We start from the raw sequence: 22389 nt of genomic DNA on the forward strand, positions 1-22389 counted from the left end.
CACCTGTGACTTTGTGCTTCTTTGAGTCTATTGCAAGTGTTCTGGACCTTAGAGTGGTGTGTTTAACCCATTCCTGTTTCTTTTTACCCCTTTCTTGAACCTACTAGAGTGTCATCTAACGTTAAGCGCTCACCTCTGTTTTAATTATGTGGTGTTAACTTAGAGTTGTCTAGATAGGAGTAAGGGTTGGAACTGCTTTCATTATAACTGTGTTTGAAGTGTTTTTACTATATTTTGCTCGAGTGATTTTAACTTATGTGTGTTTTATAAATAAATAACTATATACTTTTGAAACCAAGCTCTGGTCAGTGTTTGCTTGTGCTATTGTGTCTGAGTACATATTGTGTATACTTTGCATACTGCCTAACTCTTCTTGAGGGAAGTCTGACTGCTCAGCCACAGCTACCAGGTAAATCTGGGTGGTGCGGACTGCTACCAAGTGGGTTTACTGCTATACCTGTAGTCTTAAATCTTTTGCAGTGTTCCCCAAGGGAACTGCACAGGTTTCTGCCTAACAAGGGTGCTGTAACCAGTTTCTTCACTGGATAAGGGGAGCAGGCCTCTTGACTTCAGAGGACTGCTGTCCGTCGTTTACTGCACGAACGGTAAGTTTCGAGTAATTCTAATGTCTTTAAAATTCTTTAGTAATGATGTCTCTTGTTTTGCAGGGTTCCGGCGATGGCGGATGACGGGCTGAAGTGAGTTGAAGATGGAGCCCGTGTGATGAATAGAAGCGCCTGGAAGCACGTAAGTAAGCGCTTGTTGCCTGCTTCACGATGCGCTCTAACTGTCTTTTTATTTTGCAGGTACAAGTTCGGAGCGGCTGCAGGGTGCCGGAATACCCACTGGGTTAGATGTGGAAGGAGTAATGGCACGTGAGTATTAAAGTTCCCCAATGTCTTTAAACGCACCTTGTTTTGTCTTTCAGATGCGGGATGCAGCGCCGAAGGCCTCCGGAGCGCACGAAGAGTAGGTAAGCCTTTGTCTTTCAGATGCCGGAATGCAGCGCGAGGCGTTGGTGACAGCCGATGGACCAGGTAAGTGAAGCGCTGTCGCTGAAGACCGTAATGCTAACCTGTTCTTTCTTGTCTTTATAGGTGTTGCTGAAGACTGGATTCAGGATGGTAAGCCTTTTCCTTAGGCCCAGGATCAGATGCAGAAGACACGATGAGCGTTCTGCTGCAGAGGATGCAGAATAACGCAAAGCAAGATTCATCCATCGGGTGTGGTTTAAATAGCCTCCTGTAGTGCTTAGGTGTCTCCTTCCACAGCCACGCCTAGGTAAGAAAAGAGTTCCTGCTTTCCAGAAGAGTTCCTGTGTTCTGAACCTAGGGAGTGGCTCCTGCCCCACCCAACAGGAAAAGTAGTTCCAAACAGAAGAGGATCAGAGGCTCAACTGGCAGGCAAGTAAGCAGCATGGTCTGCTGCAGGTAAGTCCACCCAAGCATTATGAGCCCGGCGCTTCCAGCGCTGGGACTGGGCATATTTATGAGCCTGGTGCCACTGGCGCCAGTACTGGGTAAAAAAGGTCCCAATTGGGACTGGTTGGCACTCGGAACCTGGGTTATGGATCTGCTTCCAAGGGAGTTGGGAAAACCCTGACCTTTTGGAAGCAGAGATCATGACACTTGCGGTGCTTTGCCTTCTTTGGGCCCCCGTCGCCGGGGCGCCCTCACAGGACTTAGAAGACCGCTCGGACTTCTTTTTCTTCTCACCTGACAGACTCCTTCCTTCCAGCCAGTTGGAGAGACAAAGGCGTCGGTCCCTGATGGTCCGTTCCGACATGTTCCTGCAAAACGCACAGTCCTTCTCCACGTGCGTTTTGTCCTCATGAAGGCAGTAGAGACATTTCGAGTTCTCGTCCTCCTTGAACACATTCTGTAGCTGGCATCCATGGCAAACCCTGAACAGCTTTCCGGGCGTCGAGCGTCCTTTCTCCTGCGCCATGTTCGGGTAGGCTGCAGAAACATCTGGAATCCTCCAAGAAGCGTAACTTGACGAAATCTTCACCCTTGAGGGGCGTAGAAAAAAATCTGACACGGATACCCGTTAATCGGTTGTAGAGACGGTGGAGCTTGAGGCTCTATTTGACCGAAAAATGAGAAATTCTCTTTGAAAAAGCGCGAAAACGCAGCAAAAGCTCGAGAGCTAAACACGAGGACTCCCAACACTTGAGCGTGCGGTAAAAATCTGAAGATGGCTGCCAGGGGCGGGGCTTAGGGAGAGGGCAGTCATTGGCTGGGGGCAGTATGACCCAGAGACCAGTGATCGGTTACTACTGAGAAAGACAGATCAGAAACGAAACTGATACTGATATTTCTTTACCGAGGATTCCTGGCCTGACGATGGGGAATATTCATAAGCATGTGAATCCATGCCAGACCCCATGCTGGAGAATTACAGCACCTACTTTCAGTTTTAGCTTGTGAGGATGCATTTGTACGATAGAGTTTCGCTTTTTAGAGACTGAAACGTTGAGCCAGTAATTAACTGTTCATCGACACTGGAACCGCTGTGCTCTGTGTGAAGAGGAGTGGGGGTGGAAAGAAGCAACTTGAAATTATTCTGAATATTTGCGATAGTGGAAGGTGAAGGTGACCGCGTAGAAACGTGCTCATGTTGAAATAATAGCTGTTGTTGAAGTGGGTGCACTTTGCCATTTGGACAGCAGAGGGAAATCTAACACTGGTAAATTGCATCTGTACGTTTATTTTATTTATTTTTGCATTTGTAAAGCGCCCAAACCCTGAGGTATCAGTGCGCTATTATTACCAGTTATATACGGCGAGGAACAAAGAGAGGTGTTACAATTCCTTCCGTTTAACCTGAAACTTTGTACAAGCGGAGCGCATGGTTGTCAAAAAGGCTACGGGCCACAGAGTCTGAGTTGGGGGGTCGTCATTCGGTAAATAACCAGGTTTTCAGGAATTTTCGGAAATTATAGCTGTTGTTGAAGTGGGTGCACTTTGTCACTTGGACAGCAGATGGAAATCTAACACTGATAAATTGCATCAGCAAAATACAGAAACATGCCTAAGCATTTTATTTATAAAGATAGCCTAGCCAGGCATAAGAAGTAATTCAGCCCCTAAAATCACGACAAGCACGCGATTTCTTACTCTGCAAGAGTCAATTATCATTTGACAATGGCTGGTGGCCAGTTCAAAAGGTTCTGTGATCTCAAATAATACTATCCAGTGGTCTCTTGGAAACAGCCCTGACAAAAACAAGACGAGAGAAACGCATCTAGCATACAAAGAAAGTAAATCCTAAAGGCAGAGACAATCTTTATCAGTAATGATACCTTAAGGTAAGGTAATATGGGAGAAACTAGGAACCGGCCTGGACTAAGTGGGTCCCTGAGATTGAGACTGGCCATGAATGGAACAAGTCTTCAATAAGTCGGAAGAGTTCTACCAATTTAGTAATTATGACAAGAAAGGCCCCTGGTATGGAGCGGTACCCATTCTCCCATTCTGATGACCCTAGTTACAACATATGAACAGACAAGGTTACGTTTTATTTTAGAATTAGATGGTCCGGGGCGATCATCACATTTTTATCTTGGAGTGATATTGTAAATCTTCCAGTTTGGTTTTTGATTATGCCGCTCTTATTATTTGGGAGACCTTTGTTCTGGAACCTGGAAATGTTGTTTTTAAAGCACTTACTCATGAATTAGAAGTCCAGGTAAAAGAATCATGCTTAGCCACCACCAGCAAGTGCTCATTATTTTAATTGCTTGGTAACAATTCACAAACCAATTATAAACCTTTTTCTATTTTGCTTCAATCAAATACATTAGTAGATTTCAATAAGACATTTAAGTTGTACGCTTGTACAGTAACGTAGTGATTGATAAACGTATTAGCAAATAAGGAAGGCTTCCAAAAGGAAGCACATTTTTAATTGCAACCCTGGCTTTGGAAGCTCTGTCGGAAAGGGTCAGTGGCTGCTGAGCTCAACAAGCTACGGAGATTGCAGGTGAAAAGTTGGAGAGCATAAGTAGAATTTTGTGAAGCTGACATTTTCTATCATTCTTAATCAGCAGCACCCAGCACAGCTTCATGATCAGGGGCACTGCGATGTTGGGAACTGGAAGACTGTGATCCCAACCCAGCAGAAGTAATCTTTATAGTGTTAGGTGAGGGAGTGCCCAGCCTCTAAGGAAGCCAGTCAAACATTTTGGATTCCTATGTTGCAGTCAAGTGGGGATCTGAATCATGGTGACATTGGAGCATAGTAGGAAAGCATTTTCCCGATTAGTCTAATGCTCAGATCTATAAAATGCCTAGAAATCTCCCTCATCTAATGTGATATGAAACAAAGTCTGGACAAAGTATGGCTCTGGTAGAGACATTAATCCTCTTCCATACCTTAGCCGTAGGCATTTGATCCTAAAATGTATACTGGAGCAAACTCCTTCAGTGGTCTACTGAAGGTGGTGGCCAAATACACACCAAGTATAACAGATTGGAGTTCAGAGTTCACCAATATAAATGACAATTTTCACATTATGTTTAAGCCCTCACAGCTTAATACACTTGCAAATATATATGGGTTTACCACCTAGAAGAGAAGCACTCTCCCTAATCTTGGTTGATGAAATGTGTGCGTCTTGGCCTGATTGCTGATGGAGGCATATGTAAACATCATCCCTATGTCTAACAAATATGGGCAACTGTGCCTACCTGTGAGACTTTGTTGCTATTCCAATTATTTTCATTCAAAGTTGTTCATGGGCAATGAGGAGGATTTAGTAGCAAACTGTGGATAATGTTTTTACTGAGGTTTACATTATAGTCACACAATTGCCAATTACTAAGTTAACAGTAGCTAATTGATTACGGATGGTTTGAAATTGTTTGAATGTATGGAGATGAACTGTGTAGTATAGATTTTATGAATGTGTCACCATTAATTGATTTCATGGATTTAATTGTATTGGTATGATTCATATGCATCTGTTTTGTGGTTCATGTGATTATGAAATTAGCTAATGTATTGTAAACTAAATAACAAAACCCTAAAGTATTTAAAAAATAAATATATGTAAAATAAGTAGACTAATATGTTTACCGTTCTGCAATGGCATAAACAACCGACAAGCTAAAAGACTGTAATAATACAGCCCCCTTCACCATCCTGGGAGCGGACAGATTAACTACTGTAAACTTTGCATTTTACTAAAGACAAGCATAATAATTGTCGAAGAGAAGGCATATTTCAATACATAAGGCATGCAAGTCTTGACAACTTTGAGAGGGTTGCACTTTTGATTAATAGAAGCAAAGCAGCAGCCAGTTATTCACTTATGAAGTCAGCCTGATTAAATAGAGAACAGAAACAGGATGGGAGAGCTTTTTCATATTGTGAGTGTCAATAGCAGGCTCAGACCTAGCACAAATGCATGCACAAGCTCCTCCAAAAGGAGTACCTCGAAGGGATCCTTCTCGGCACAGCTCGTGGCCGAGACACAGTGCCTGGAGATGAAGAGAACAGGGGAAGGCTCATGGTGGAGTGTCGCTGCCGGACAGAGCTGGCCGGTATGGCCTGAGGGCTGGTGCCTGGGGTTTGCATATGTGATGGGCTGGAGTAGGAGATGTTAGTGGGAGAAGTTGAAAGGCTACCAAAGGTGGTAATGAGGTACGGGCGGGTCCTTGGAGATGACGGCTGAGCTAATGGTATCTGGGGACTGAGAGGTAGGGGAGGAACAGAGGTGGGAGTTGAGGGATTGGAGGGTAGAGTAAAAGACGGAGTCAGAGAAGCCACGTTGGCTAAGAAGGTCCTGCTCGCAGATGGGCTAGACCCATACAGACTGGAGAATGAAATAAGGGAGAAAGAGAAGAGAGTAATTAGGTTTAAACAAGAAAGAACATTACAACCTAGAGAAATATTACACAACTTTAATGTACTTCTATGTTTATTCATTGCACTGCCACCCACCAACGGAACCACCAAAAAATCAAATGCTCACGCAGTCCCTCTCCCTTCTGCATTCTGACATGTGAAAGAGAAGACCTTCGTGATGCAAGCACTTGAGCAAGTCAAACATAATAGCTTTCTCCTAAGGGACGGAAATAACAGACAGGGCTGATCCAGTTTGAGGGCACAGAATCTATAACTTAAACAAGGGTCCGATTGCATAGGCTGTGACCCAGATATTGCAAAATACTGGCCTCACATGTTTGGGCTTTCTGGAGACCAGTTCTTATGAAAATAAGTCCAACTCAGTTGCGTGAGCAAACTGGGAGGCCAGTAGCTTATGTCCATCAGATTCTTCAGACCTTTCTCACCAAACCATTCCCTTACTGCGGACCCATCGGTCTCAATCAATCTATTCAGAAGGCAAATACTTTAGACAAGGATGAGAAAGAACTTGCCTTGAGGCAGAACTGGCACCAAAAGAGCCCCCGCTGCAGAACATGGGGCTTGAACCCAAATTAGAGGATGGCTGGAGAATCAGGCCCTTGTCTGGTGATCTGGCAACAGCAGTAATTGGCTGGGATGTGGCTGTCAGACTGGCAAAAGGATTGTCTTCTTTCGACTGGGTAGACATCATCAGGACCTCCATCAAAATCTGCCCAATCAAGTCTTTAAAACTTGAGAATACTGCAGGAAAGAAAAAGAGAGTTAGGAAAAGGAATATTTTCTATGCCAAAGATGCTCCCACACATCCCTTAACTCCTCTGTCCAAACACGGCAGCACAAGGTGTTGAGAGGCAGCGTGTGAGGGACAGAGTGTTTGCAGGGAGAATGTGGTGGACACTTGGAAAGAAAATGGCCATGGATGCAGAAGGGTAAAGAGAGAAAGGGTCTGGCGGATTCATTAGTTCATGTACACAAATTGCAGGGCGTAGATGTGATGGCATCAATCACATGCAATTTTCAACCTTATATGATAAAGACAGCATACACTGCAAGAGGCACCATCGGACCATGCCTGGAAATCTATGCTTTAAAATAAAATCAGGAGATACAGCTGTATACCATATTAACACTAAATAAATTCAAAAGCAAAACGTAACCAAGTTTAAAACACTTTGACCTATTAAGCCAAGTAGATCATAGTGCCATTATTGAACATTCAGCTCCATTAAAACATCAAAGCATACAAGGCTCGTTGAATAAATGCAAATGGCAGCATTAAATAAACTGCACCTAGAAAATACACTATACTGATCTGGAGCCTTGTGATCCAAGAACAGCAAATGAAAATGCTCTTAAGAGTTTACTGTTATGGGGGATCTTCTTTCTGCCCCTGTGCTACGGATTGAGAGGAATCAAATCACAACTAGGTAACAGGATTACTCTGGGGACCAGCTCACTCTCTTAGTGGTACACGTGGCTGTTGTGGAGATTTTCCAAATGTGCTCTGCTGAGGGGCTTAAGGAAATCAACTTGTTAGTTGGAGGCAGGGCTTTCCTAGAGTCAGGATCCTGCAATCGTTAGCTCTCCAGGTATTGTAGACTCAACTCACATCAGCCCTTAGCCATAGGGTGAGGGGTCATGCAAAATTGTAATTCAAGAAATCTGGTAGCCAAAGGTTGCATAACCCTGCCCTAAGAAAACCTGTCACTTTCTGTGGTTGGGAGACAGTACAGTTAGGACTTAATTCTTAGGAGATGAGGGGGGCGCAATAAGGTACAACGGACGCAAACATAAGCACACAATGGCACGTCCATATAGCCTATCACTAAAACTACACTTTGTCAAAAGTTGTGCATAAAAGAAATACCTACATTGCAGATTATGTACTCATTTAAGAGCATTACAGAGGATACCAAATAACTAAAACAAGCAATCAAAAATGATGAGCAGGAATGACGTTTCAGTATTTTACAATAGTTTCAAGCAATTTCAGCATTTGTCAATAAGAATGAAAAGAGAACACACAACAGACAAAAGATACCAAATTTGAGGAGGAGCTGCAACAAAAGCAATCTTTCATCTGTTGTTGATATGGGATGCCACGAAGTGAAGATGAGATGAAAAAGAGGAAGAGGGAAGAAGACTGCAGAGGTGAATTCGAGATTTTGAGGCAGGCAATTCTGCAGTATGGTGCCATGGGGAAGGGTCTGTAGGAGAAGACCATGGCACATCAAATCAGCAACAGCAATGGATTAGGAAGCCGAAGACCACCTCACAGGAATAAAAGAGGCTGCAGGAGAACATCATAGAAGTTCAAAGGACGAGGGTGCAGAAGTCAGCACCAACATCCGGTTTTATACTGGTCATGGATACAGGCAGCAGGTAATTCAGGCAGAGCCCATAGAAGGCCATACCAAAATTGCAGACTAGGTTGGGGGATCTCCAAAAGACGATTCTCAAGCCAGTAAATGGAACAAACAGCAGCAAAATAGCATAATACGGAGGCCACCATGGGACGCAGAGCATAATGGACGTGTGAGCACGTAGCTCCGCGTCCAGCCAAGGAAATTGGAAGATTGAAGGGCCAGGCGAGCTGCTATTGACCACCCAAAGTGTCCCGACGGACTGGGGGTACTGTGATCCGCAAACTGTGTCCTGTCTGGAGTGTGTAGCGGGGGCTCACGCCCAATGCGGCCACCCGTTCCAAGCCGAGGTGCAGCAGGTCCTGCCGGCAGGGGAGGATGAATGGACGCCCGTGGGCCGATCAGGGCCTTATCCCCGGCAAACTGGTAGAGTGAGGCAGGCAGAAGGGCTGCCTGGCCTGCACAGCGGTACAGTGAAAGGGGCCGCTTCAGAAGACGGGCTGCAGCCACAGAGCAGATTTGGCAGCATTCGTCTTGCTGGAGGTGAGGCCTGCCTGAGAGCTTTGGATGGTGGCAGTCATCAGTCTGCCTATACAAGGGAGGCCCGTGGTGCAGAGGAGGCATAGAGATGAGGAGGTTAAGCACTGCTTCAGATGGGGCCAATAGTGTGTACTCCACATGTGTGCTGATCCTGGGTCACTGGGTGAGGACAGACAGAAGAGTCTGGACAACGTGCTCGGGAGGCGAACCCCCTGTGGTCAGAGTGGCTGCGTGCCCCCAGTGAACAGGGCCAAGATGTATCTGTTGCCTGCTGCACAAGGGAAGCGTGTGTCTCCCCCCAAGGCACAGCGGGCAGGTGGTACAATGGCACGTTCAGGAGGTGTGGGGCTTGACTTCGATGCCATAATAGAGGAGTGAGCATGGAGTAGGCCTGCATTCTGGAGGGGGGAGCCGATTTTCGTAATCAATGCCAGGGTCAGGGGACTACAGGGATGTGCTTCTCAGGCCTTCCAGTGGGCTTTGTTGGAAACATTGCAAACCCCAGTAAGGTACAGAAGGAGATGCACACTGCCTGCAAGAACGAGCTGTGGTGGGTGCAGGTACGCGGGGCCAGAGTAGTCCCACTAGAGGTGAGACTGACACAGCGCCCCAGGAAAGGAAGGGTGGGCGACAACAGTGTGGCACATAATTCAAGGGTGGAGGAGACGAATAAAAGTAAGGATGGCACAAAAGACTTGCGAGCCCTGGGAGGTATACAGCAGGACATACACACAGTACTGGCGGAACTGAAAGCATTTTGTGCAGAGGTACAGGGCTCTATGGGGGTGCTCACGGACCGAGTCTCGAACGTTGAAGATAGGGTTGAGGCGCTAGAGTAGATGCAAGGCTTAAGGAGCTCGAGTGCAGGGAAAGGGAGGTCAGGTGCAAGATGGATGGCATCGAAAATAGGGTGATGAGGAATAGGGCCCCTGGCAAGGAATCGTTAATGCCTCAGGACTTGGAGCTGATGCTCAGACGGCTGTTGTATAAGTTACTCAGGCGTACACCCGAGAGAGAAATCTCTCGTTTGATCAGATCCATAAGGGCACAGGGTCTGGCGAGGTCCCCGCTCGGTAGTGGCAATGTGCCACAACAGAGATAAAGAGGAAATTCTTCAAAGGGCCTCAGCAATTGGCACAATTGAATGGGAGGAAACACAAGTAAACATTTTACAAGACCTATATGTGTACACCCTTGACCAAAGACGAAGGTGCAGGCCTCTCACAAGATGGCTCCAGGAAAAGGGGGTGCACTATCACTGAAGATTCCCCTTTGCACTGGCTTTTGAATACAAGCGGTAAGAGTTATGCATTACATCAGGGCTACAAGGTGAAAACGCTCCTTCAGCAACTACAGAAAGAAAAAACCCAGCCAGAACGGGACAGTCACCGTCAGCTGAGAGAATGTTTTAAAAGTGCATTTGCTCAACCGAAACGCTGCAGAAGAGATGGTAGCTATAGAAGATCAAACCATCAACCCAGAGATGAGGGGCAGGGCCGGGACTGTGATTAGCTCCTGGACTAAACTGGGGTTGAAGTGTCGATGTTTTGTTGCTTGTCTGGAAACGTGAGGCATGGCTGGATGCTGGACTTCGTTCCACCTGGTGACCTGGAGATATCCAGGTGTCTCAACCTAGGAGGGCTTTACGCCCTGGTTAATCTTATTTGTGCCCTGGGTGTTGCATGGTTTAGGTTTATTGATGATGGTTATGTTTAGCGGTCAGGAAGAGGTAGGTAGAGAGGGGGTGGGGGGAGCTCCAGCATGCATATTTGTGGAGGTATTCTGATCCTGCACTGCTCTGGGGTGAAAAAATGTGAAAATGGTCTGTATTATTTCTACAGGAAGCTAATTTTAAACAGGGGAAAGAATGCCCATTGCGGATGGGGTAGTTGGCCAAATGGTTTGGGTCTCGCACAAGGACCAGAAAAAGGAAGGTGTGGGGATTGTTCTGGCGAGGGCCTTTCAAATGAAGGCAATGCAGGTGAGGAGGGGGTTTGGAGAAAGATTCCTTGCAATCAAGGGCCAGGTGGACTGGGGTTGCAATTAAACTGGTGATGATATATACCCTAAACACCGGCCAGCTCACCTTTCTGAAGAAAGTGTTTGCGGTCCATGGGTAATAGTGGGAAAGCCATATGCTAGTGGGAGGCGATTTTAATATTATTGCTGATCCTAAGGTTGACTGGTGGTCGGTGAAGGGGATGGGGGACAAACCAATGGGGAAGGATAACAGAGATTTTGCACACCTACTGGACGACCACTATTGGGTTGACATATGGAGATCAAAATTCCCCCTAGTTGGCAAGTATAACTTTTCTCATCCCCACACACTACATACACAAGAATAGATCTCCTACTGGTCCTGTGGGAGCAGGTGGGGATATCTCCTCACCTAAAATTGAGACAGTCTGACCCAGAAATGGTTACTGCTAAGTGGCTGATCGATGATCGCAGACTGGGTACCCCAGGGTGGCACTGTAATGACGTTCCTGTTAAGAGACCCGGTTATTAAAGAACTCTTCAGGATAAAGATTTGCATGTTTTTTAAACAAACGATACAGGTGAGGCTCACCCGAACACGGTGTGGGAGGCTGACAAAACTACAATTTGGAGCTCCTCATGGCAGAAGTGATGAGGAGGAAATGTGAGAGGGGGCTGATTGAAAACAAACTATGGGCGGAGATAGTGGGACTGAGAGGGCAGCTGAATAGGCATAGACAGGATAGGGAGGACCTGTTAAGTGCCAGGAGTTGCAATCTGTGCTGATTGGGGAGGTAGTCAAGAAGATGTGATACACTAAGCAACAGTATTATGAGAGGGGAGATTGTGTGGGGACATTGCTTGCCAACAGGGTGCGAGGCAGTAGAGGGGAAGGAGAGTGGACAGGATTAGGACTAGCAATGGCATGATGTTGAGCCCACGAGAGGGGATACCTGACTGTTTTGCAGATTATTATGAAACACTATACACACAGGCCCCTGAACCAGATGAACATGCCATCAGTGCCTACTTGGATAGTTTGGCAATGCCTAGGCTGAAGGCTGAGGAGGTGGCCCTCATGCAGGCTGAAATTACGGCGGAAGAGGTGTCATTAGCTATAGAACGACTACATATGTAGAGCCATCAGGTTGCAAAATACATTTTGGAAAATCAGTGCCATATCCGGTGGGACCCTGGAACTTCTTGGAAAGAGACTATAAAAGGGGGTTTGGTTTTCAGATTCAAGAAGAGGGGTTTAGGTATCTGGGGGTGGTGATACCAAGAGACCTGGGTAATCTTATTTGCAGTGAATCTTCCCCCTATATTGCACAAGGTAAAGGAGGAGCTAGACTGATGGGCCAGGTTGACTCTTTCCTGAATGGCGAGGTTGAATTGTATTAAAATGGCGGTCCTCCCCAAGTTCCTTTTTCTTTTCCAGATGCTCTCCATAGTTCTTCCATCTTCTTTCCTAAAGTCGGTTAGGAAGAGACTTATGACATTTTTGTGGGCTAAGCCTAGAATAGCATACAGGGTACTCACGCTCCAGCGGGACGAGGGAGGGGTTAGGTTCCAAGATTTGGATGCATATTACAGGGTTGCCCAACTGCGCATAATGGTAGACCACTGGATCCGAGCTCGGACAAGCAATAGGTGAAGATGGATAACACGATTCTCAGTTCAGGTAACACTGGGTGAACGGGTATGGGTACCCCAGAAAGAAATCTCAAATAGAGTTTGCAGCCCCCATGGCTAACAGTGCTGTGGGCAATTTGGAAAGAGAATACAGATACATAATGGCTATCGACACCCCATAGCTATATCTGGGCACCCCCTCTCAGTAATTGCATAGCTGAACCCTTGCAATTTCAAAGCTGGTATTAGAAGAGCCGAGCAACTGTGGGAGGACAGGAAATGTATGTCCTTGGACAAATTAGAGGAGTGCCTCCTAATTGGTAGTCTTTCTCCCTTCCGGTATTGTTAGGCAGAAACCTGTGCAGTTCCCTCTGGGACCACTGCAAAAGATTTAGGACTACAGGTGTTTGGCAGTAAACCCACTTGGTAGCAGTCTGTACCACACAGATTCACTTGGTAGCTGTGGCTGAGCAGTGAGACTTCCCTCAAGAAGAGTTAGGCAGTATACAGAGTATTCACAATAGGTCAAGAGCACACAATAGAACAAGTAAACACTGACCAGGGCTTGGTGTAAAAGAGATATAATTATTTATTTAAAACCACATCTAGAAAAACACACAGGCACTAATAGTAAGCAATTCAAAAACACGGTCACTAAAAGATATACACTCCCTTAAAAGAATATTAGACAAGTCTTAAGTAAAGCCCCACTTATTTTCAGACAGTGGTGAGCGCTTAACGTAGATGGCACTGTAATAGTTCGTTTTAAAAAGGGAGAGAAAAGCAGAGAACAATTTGTAACAGATCCCAGCACTTTTACAAGAGCAGAACAAGAGAGGAAGGCAAAGTAAAACCGTGAATTCAGAGTCAGTAGGCCATCCGCTTTAAGAGGATCGAAACGAAATGTGCCCAAGGTCACACGGTTGCAGTGCACACAAAGTCTTGTAATGGTTCAAAAAGGAGTTGGATCACAGAAAGGGACCAGTTAGAGGGTCAAGGCGGCCAGCCCAGTCCAGTAGGTTAAGGAGTTATTATTACCTTGTTGCAATCTTTAGAAAGGGAGGCCTGGCGGACAGGTTACCTTAAAGTGGTGAGAACGCTCCAGCGGGGGGAGTTGTTCATGGCAGCGGATGCAAGTCGTTGCTTCATCCGGGGGAAAGAGAGGATCTCGTCGTGGAGGAAGACAGGAGTCCGTTGCACTGCCAGGGAAGAAACCAGCCGCAGAGTTTCTCAGGTACAAGGAGCGGTCCGTTGATTTGCGGTTCAGTGGTGAGTGGCTATCTGGCCGCCGGGGTGCTTGGCACGGGCAGTTCGACCACAAACCGGTCTGGGGTGCGAAGAAGGAAGGTAAAACTGGTTGTGCCCACCAGTTAGGGGAAGAAGCCTCTCCAGCCGGGAGATGATCTCTGTCGTCGGGAAGTGGTGAGTCGGTTCCGCAGGGCTCCACCGGTGGTGTCGTTGTGGTAGGTCGGCTCAGCTTCTCCCTCGTCGGATTCTCAGGTCCTGTGGCGACTTCTGAAGTTCCAGTCCCCAAAGCCCTGCTTTTATGCAGCATACCCCCATTCATTCAGCCTAGCTGTCAATCAAACATGCTAAGTGGTGAGCCGGCCAGCTCACCACTTGGGCCAATCACACAAGAGTGCGACTTGAGTTACCAAGGTAACTCAGTCCAGGGTGCCTAAACCCCCTCCCACGCCCCCTGTGGTACCCAGACAGAGTGGCACCACTTTTGGAGGCTTCTGTGGAGAAGCCCGCCAAAAAGTGGAACAAAGGGCTCGACTTGGGTTGGAGTCACAGAAGAGAACACAACCGCCATTTTAGAATCGAGTCTTGGCAAAAAATACCAACCGGAGAATTAATATTAATTAAATAAACCGGCGGTATGTTCGAGGCTATGAGAATTAAATAATTAAAGTTGGTAGCCTCGAACAATGGGAAAATCCCATAGGGAAATATTCGTGGTCGAATATAAAAAGTAGTTTCCACTGCCACCAGCCAAAACTCGATCGGGGGGGACAGAGACGTGCCCCCTCGACTAACAGACCCCGGGGGAATCGAATTGCCCCGACCAGTACGTCCACAATATGATGGTTTGTACTGGTTTCTGTTAATAATTTGGGACTAGTAAAGCCAATGGTGACTTTACATGCCCTGGGAGACAGTAGTCAGTCCCAGGGTATGGAGTCTATGGTGGGGTGTCACTATGACACCCCTGTGTTACTGCACGGAGGGTGCTGTGTAACACACATAGGAAAAACACATGAGACCCTATGGAGTAAAGGACCCCATAGCCCATAAAACAAATTACCAGTCAAAGGAATACCATACATCATGTCCAAGAGTGGAAGAAAAAGAGTCTCACTCTTGGCAGGAGGAAAAAACAAACTCCAGAAATCCAGCAAAGCTGCTGGGGGACTCACTAGGTTAGGAAATTCAGCCTAAAGAGAGAATTCTCCCTAACAGGTATCTACAACTAAAGGGTGTACTCAACGAGCCGAAGTGGGGGGACAATATACGGAGAGACCTAACTGCTTTTGAACTAGTCATCATGCATAATACGGCCTCTAGCAGCCAAATAGTGCAGATTTACAACACGCTGATCAAGGTGAGCTGATTAATTGTCTAAAGGTCAGGGAAAAATGGGCCAAAGACTTCAAGAAAGAAATAACGGATGCCCTTTGGCTCTCCATGTGTAGGAAGGTCTTGCACTCTATGGTGTCCTTGCAGTGTAGGATGCAGGCGATCAAGCGCATACATCATTGGCACCATCCACCTGCCCTCCTAACTAAGACATACCCGTGGGCAGATTTGCGCTGTTGGAGGTGCTTGTGTCCAAATGCAGATGACCATCATATGTGGTGGGGGTGTGTCCATACACAAATATACTGGGAGAAGATACTCTTAGATCAAGGGGATTTATGGACTCTTGCGACCCCTCAGACCATGGTGGATGTTGTTCGGGGTGTATAAGGAGGAGGAGGAGGAGGAGGAGGTGGAGGATGCAAGGGGGTGCGAGGGTCATATGGTGCATACTCTTCTGGTGGCCGCAAGGTGTTGAGTAGTACAGTTCTGGAAACGAAACAGAACCCCTACGGAATAACAATGTGTCCAGAAAGTCAGGGCGATTTATGATATGGAATAGCTAACGCATATCCTAAATGAGTCTAAGTCGAGGGTTGAAGAGATTTGGTTACCCCTTTTCATCAAATATGGAAAATAACCCATTAGGCGGGAGGGGGTTAGACTAACAGATTATATTTATGGTTGTTTCTTTCATTGTGGTTTAATTTGAAGCAGGCTCTCTGAAGAGGGAGTGGGTGGGAGGGGTCGAAATGGGTTAGTAATGCGTTACCGTTCTAGGCAGTATGTTGTTTCAATGCCGGTCTCATTATTGACAAAATGCTAATAAAACTTGATTTTGAAGAAGAAAAAAATAGCACAATACTGGCCCAAGTCGGCAGATGGTCTGGGATAGACTTTAAGCTGCACAACAATGGAGGTACCCTTCAAAGCAAGGAAAGCAGTAGGGTCTGGTCTGAATAGACCAGGGCTAGAGCAGGCACATTTTGACAGCCGAACATTAATGCCGAGTTTCTAGCAATAAAACAGTTCTCCAACATCTGGAACAATGATACCCAGGACCTTCAGATGAGCACACAAAAAGTGAACAGATGGGATGATTGTTCTGTGCTGACATGATCAAGGGAAGTGAGTGCCAAAGACGGCTCTTTCTGGTCATAGAATAACAGACGTTTGCCTGCCTTGCAGGAGGATTAGGAGCGTCGAAAATGATCCTCTTAAGTTCCAGAAAGAAGAGTAACATATGGCTCTAGGTCCACTCACAGGGCTGGGGTGAGTCTTATGTTATCACAAGGGGCACAGAACACAGATGTGTACCCTTGGCGAGTCTTTTGGTTGAGAATTCACTAGGGAAACCCATTGATGAACCGGAAGGGGCCAAGCAAAAAGATTAGGCAAGAGCGACAGCTTAGGACATTCAAACTAACTCCCTCACTGTTTTTCCAATGAAAATTCCAACGCCCTCCCACAATTGAACAAACAAAAGTACCCACCTTCTTTGGGGTTCTGTTTAAACTGTGCAGAGAGTGAAGGAAGGAAGATGACATCTCGGTCCCTCTCCTTCCAGGAGACACGGAAAATCTTACAGACCAGCTGCAGAGCCTGCTCCTCAGAAACTTCTGACCCAGACAAAGGCTCCTTGAAGGCAGGAATGAGATTATTTGCTATGTTAATGAAAACCCCATGTATATGAATTCAGCAATTAAAACAAGCATGGTGTTCTATATTCAGCTACATTCAGTCAGCAATGCACAGCAAAGGACACATTCCAATCAAATAACTCCAACCAGTGAAGTTTCAGAACAGTTAGGTATTATAACATCACAAAAAGTACAAAGATTGTTTCATACCTGGGATGGTAAAAATTACCTACCTGTAATAAATTGTTTTGTAGCTTTTTATCTGCCAATTATCGCCTCCCCTCCTTATGACAGACCTGTGTATTTTAGCCAAATACTAACCACTGATGTCCCTTTTCCCCAACCCTCTCCCGCTATATCTCACTTGCTTATCTTCTCTTTGACGACTCCTTTCACAGATTTGTCCTTCTCCCAACCTCCCCCCCCCCCACAACCAACTTTTCCTTTGACTCATCTTAAAAGTGGATTTGGGGCAGCAGGGCTCTGCCGCCCCTCCATTTCCCCCAGTTTAAAATCCTTTTCTTACCTCCTCCTGTCTGCCTTACCCCTCATGCACTCGCTACATAGGGAGTGTCACTCCCACATCCCATAACGCTTGCAACAAAACACCTGTCTATCCCTGCACTCCCCACCTGCACCTTCCCACTTAAAGCTGAGATGCCCGATACCGCCTTACTCGGAATCACACTTGTGCGGCAGCACAAAAAATAAACAGACCGTAGCGTCTCAGTTTAAACAGTAAGCCTGTTGGAGAGTGCCACATTTAGCTCAGATCTTCTGCTTGGATTCAGCAAGTTGACATAATTTAAGGAGGATACACCCCCTCCCACCAACCCACCTTACACCATCTCCCAGTAAAAAGGGGGAACTCTTCGATTCTGGCTGCGAGGTCCTTAGGCAGGTCAGAATCAGGAGATGGACATGGAAGCATGTCTTTTTCATGAACATTACCCCACACTATTTGTATAGTAGCAGTAGGGATTTGCAATAGGTTTTTTAGTATAGGCCCTTTCATTTGAAAAGATTCCACTAGGACTGCATTATTATTTTTTGATGGTCGTAGCTTGCTCCATCTGTAGATTTAGGTTTAGACAGGAGTTTTTCACCCCCATGTGAAAGTTCAATAAACACCCTTGAACTGTGGTCACTTGTGTGTCTTACTTCGATACCATGCCCTCCTTACATATGGTGGGATGTGATTCAACTGATAAAAATTGAATATCGATGCTGATAATTTTTGTACCACCAGAAGGGCAAAAATAGAATAGTTGAACTTCTTGATTCTGACCATGTATCCACTCTAAAAGAGGTCTCACTGTCTCAACTAAGTATCCCAACTGGTCAACAAGATCAGTTCTCCAACACGCAGGTACTCTTAGATATCCTCCCACTCTCTCATTATAATATACAAAGGGGGATTGAATAATACTGAAAGTTCGACCAGCCTTTACCTTTATTAGGCCTAGTGCCCTAAAGTCCCCAGCTCCTGAGCCTTTTATTTTGGTACCCAACTACTATCTGTCGCTGGACCTTCAGGGTTAGAGACCAACCTAGGAAAACCATTCCCTTTGGCAGAGTCAGATTCCTAAGAATCAGATGACTTTGAAACCTCATCCAAAGGAGTCAAGACCTGTTTTTTCTCTGATTTAGAAAAAACCCACTGAAGGTACCCTTACCGGACCCCCTCCGTCCCCTCATCTCCCATCCCCCCAGAGGAAGAAAAGGCCAACCCAACAGCGATTATAGACCAGTTGACGGCCCATTAGATACAGGCCGAAGCTAGAATCCAAGAGAACCTAACGAAAATTGGACCAGTTGCAAACTAGGCCCCTATTACCCCAGGGGATACTTCAACTGTACCTAGAAGGCAAAGATCTAGGGAGGGTGACCTACAAACTGCCTACCAACTACTCAATCTTGCCCAGGGAGCCACCTTTGTATCCATCAAAGAAGGGCTCTTAAAAAGAGTGGGGCAAACTTGTAATTTCTATCTGCAAAAATTGAGGGCCATTAGATTAAATCGCGAGAAACCCCCTGGAAATGGGTGAATGTATCAAAAACACTGTATCCCTTTGGATCAATAACAAATCCTTACAAAAGTTAATAGAAATGGTCACACTTGAACAGTTCACCAATTCCCTGCCCCCCTTTTTACAAAAGGCCATCTTACAATTAAGTCGACCTAATCTAACCATGGCCATTGAAACTGCACAAAACCACTCGGAGGCGGCCAAACACTTCCACTCGGTACATTGAGGTGAGAAACGGAAAGATTACAAACATGCCCACTGGCCCCAAACAAGGAGGGTCATATAGAATCAAAGAATGGATACCAAAAGAGAGACTAGAAGCCAAGAGATCTGACCTTAAAACCAAAGACGAAAGTTAGAGGGAGGAACCTAAAGGAAGCAGACCACCCCCTCTGATCTGCTTTTCATGTTCAGAAACTGGGCATTTGGCCAGGCATTGTCCAAAAAATGTAAAAGACGAACCTATGGAGATAGGCTGTTTAAAGGGAGAAGAGTGGGAAGAAGAAGATCTTGAGACCTACAGCATATGTTTGTGTTGGTCCTCTACTGATTTCACATATGAAAAGGCTTGGGTGGATGGGAAGCGAGTAAAGGCATTAATCGACTCAGGCAGCAAGCAAACCGCTATAAGAGCTGATTTGGTCACAACAACAAATGTCGAGAACGCTACCCTAGTTAGAGTTACCTGTGTACACAGGGACAATTCAGTATACCCCAAAATACCTGTACACATTTACATCAGGGGTGAATCCTGTTTAATATAGTCAGCCATAATTCCTGGAGTCCCTGAAGAAGTTATTCTGGGTCGAGATTTCCTGACCTTTTCCATTCTTGTAGGAAACTCCACCTCCCTCTACAGTTTTCACCCCAGTACTGCTGGAACACAAATTACTACTCCCAAATAACTCCAATATGGGACTGGAAAACTAGAACCTATAAAATCAAAGTCAATCCCTAAAGACCGCTTCATGGGATATTTTCGAGAGACTGACAAAACCACCACACCTCTACCTATACCATCAAAAAGAGAGCAGTGGATTATGCGAGAGGCCCTGGACATCTCTCGTCCCTGTTCTTTTCCAGGTCTCAACAATGAAGAACCTGGACAACGACCAAACATATCCACCTGGCATAGGGGAAAGGGTATGCGAGCAAGCTGAAAGTGTCTCACCCGGTGGTCCCTGTGGATTTGTCATCCAGGTGGACAGGACATGGCCATCACTATTGGATCCAGTTCCTTGGGGTTGACCAGTGCAGGAGGATCACCTGGATGAGGGCTCTTCAGGGAGTGGAAGTGTGACATCGATGGGTGAGACGCGGTATCCCCTTTCTTATAACACCTTTTCCCCATCCTACCCGATAGGATGCATGGAAGCTCAACCTCCCCTCTAACCCCCTTTTCTGACACGAACACTTTCACACAGACAGTTAATCGTGAGCGACAACTGACTAACACCAGAGCCGTGTACCTGGCATGTCCCAACACCATGGTCAGGCAACATCAGGCAATTACTAATCGTCGCACACACCCGACTCCCACCATCCTTCCCCACACAAAAAAAAGGCAGAGCACAAAAGCACACTCTGAGCGGAGAAAAGCACACAAGGAAGCAGCAGTTCAAAGATGGCTATTTAACAGGAGGAGAAAGTCGGGGAGACTGGAGAGGCTTGGCTGGAGGGAGATACCCTGGACCTCTAGAAACCGTTACTTTTACAAGCCTTGGAAAGTGAGAAGCCTAAGACCGGGTACTGAAAATGAACAAGCCTACGCTGTGCATCAAAAGTATCCGGGACGCTCCCGTGTTGATAACAGAGGCCAGGAGGAGCGATTGCTGCTGTGGTACTATACCCTTGGCTCCTGCAAGAAAGCCACACAAGTAGAAGCAGCACAGCCGGTGAGTCAGAGAAAGCGATACAAAATCAGCTTGTGCTTGAACCAAGGTTGCAAGGAGGCAACATTGTATGAAGAAATCCACAAAGGACAGTGTTTGAAGCACATGTGGTGAGAGGAGCGAACAAAACGAAACTAAAGGAGTGAATATACTTGGAAAAAGCTAAACCAGATACTGTGTACAGCATGGTTCAGTCTCTGCTAGGTATCCAACTGAACTGCAATTGGTCCGAGCCCGACTGAGGGAGACTAACTGAATTGAAGAAGGGGTCTGAGCCCTGCTGAGGGGGATCCAGGGAGAGACACCCCAAATCATATAATTACAAGAAGAAAATAACTTTCTATTTTTGTTTTGTACATCAGGCCCTCCAAATCAAGAGACTTTGATAGAAAATAGACTTGAGCACAGAAGGCCCTGTGCTTGGATTGAGTAAACCCCTTTGCCCCGTGCTGAAAACATGGTCAAGGAAGGCCAATGGCACGAACATCCTGACTTATTTTATGAACACTTCTTTCTTTTTCATGAACACTACCCCACACTATTTGTAAAATAGCAGTAAGGATTGGCAATAGGATTTTTAGTATAGGTCCTTTTCATTTGACAAGACTCCACTAGGATTGCATTATTATTATTTGATGGTCGTAGCTTGCTCCCATTTGTAGATTTAGATGTGCGTTTTTCACCAGCCTTGTGAAAGTTCAATAAACACCCTTGAACTGTGTTCACTTGAATTTGTATTTATTTATATAGCGCTTTAATCCATGGCGCTTTTACAAAGCAAAAATATCAAACGGTACAATCAGACATGAGATTTGACAAAGTATGCACAGAATCAGTTTTGCTGAGAAAGATGTAATTTCAGTGCTTTGCAGAATGCAGGATAGGAAGTGATAGAGCGAATAGAAAGAGGAAGAAGGTTCCATTGTAGAGGAGCGAGATGTGCAAATGTACGGAAGCGTGACTTTGCATGAGGAGGAGGTGGAACTGTCAATTGGAACTGAGTATTAGAGCGTAGAGAACAAGTAGGAGAGTAGAATGAGACTAATGAGGAGAAATAATCAGGAGTTAGACCATAGAGAGATTTGAAAGTTAAAGAGAAAATTGAACTTGAGTTGTGCGTGAAAAGGAAGCCAACCGAAGGTGCGAAGAGCGGGATATATAGAGTCACGTGGGGTCAAGAAGAAGAGTACCCTAATTGCAGCATTAAAAATAGATTTTAGAGGAAAAACTCGAGATACAGGAAGACCAAAGAGCATGGTAGAGCAATAAAAGAGGTGTGAGAGGTTATGAGTGGTTTAGTTGAGTCAAAAGTTAGAAAAGAACAAACTTTGATGTTGAATAAGTGATACCGACAAGCTCGAGAAGAGATAGAAATATGGTGTTTAAAGGATAAACCAGAGTCAAAATAAAGCCCCAAATTGCGAGCAGTGGATACAAAAAAAGAGTTGAGATGAACGGAATGAAATGAACAGAGGAGGAATCGGAGGAGGGATAGTAGTAGAAGAAAAGAAGAGTAGTTTTTGCAGTATTAAGAGTAAGATAGTGGGTAACCATCCATGATTTGATGGCTGTTAAGCATGCAGAAAGCTGTGTGTGAACATCAAAGAAAAAGAATGATAGAAACAGCTGTGTATCATCAGCATAGAAATGGTGGCAGAGACCAAAGAAGAAATTATGTTTGCAAGAGGAGAAGTGTAAAGAGAGAAAAGAAAAGGCCCAATCACCACCCTTGTGGAACACCATGGGCAAGAGAATAGGAATCAGAAGTAGTTCCGCCCCAGGAAACAGAGAATGTTCGGTGAGATAAAAAGGATTTAAACCAAGAGAGGACAGAACCAGAGAAGCCATAAGATGATAGAGG

General features: G+C 45.7%; 1 protein-coding gene across 2 annotated transcripts in view; it reads right to left on the minus strand.

Annotated features, from left to right (window-relative positions):
* Positions 1-22389, minus strand: part of UBE4B (ubiquitination factor E4B) — a 2401822-nt gene that overhangs the window by 1998528 nt on the left and 380905 nt on the right. The window contains exons 5-6 of one of the 2 annotated variants that reach the window (XM_069609995.1): positions 16460-16604; positions 6384-6612 (exon numbers count right to left, since the gene is read on the minus strand). In XM_069609995.1, the coding sequence (XP_069466096.1) occupies positions 6384-6612; positions 16460-16604 (374 nt within the window). Of the gene's footprint in view, positions 1-5437; positions 5792-6383; positions 6613-16459; positions 16605-22389 lie in introns of those variants that run through there. The other variant, XM_069609996.1, reaches the window with a different exon arrangement.

This window comes from Ambystoma mexicanum, chromosome 8 (genome assembly GCF_040938575.1).
Source record: "Ambystoma mexicanum isolate Mex_15411 chromosome 8, UKY_AmexF1_1, whole genome shotgun sequence".
NCBI lineage: Eukaryota > Metazoa > Chordata > Amphibia > Caudata > Ambystomatidae > Ambystoma > Ambystoma mexicanum.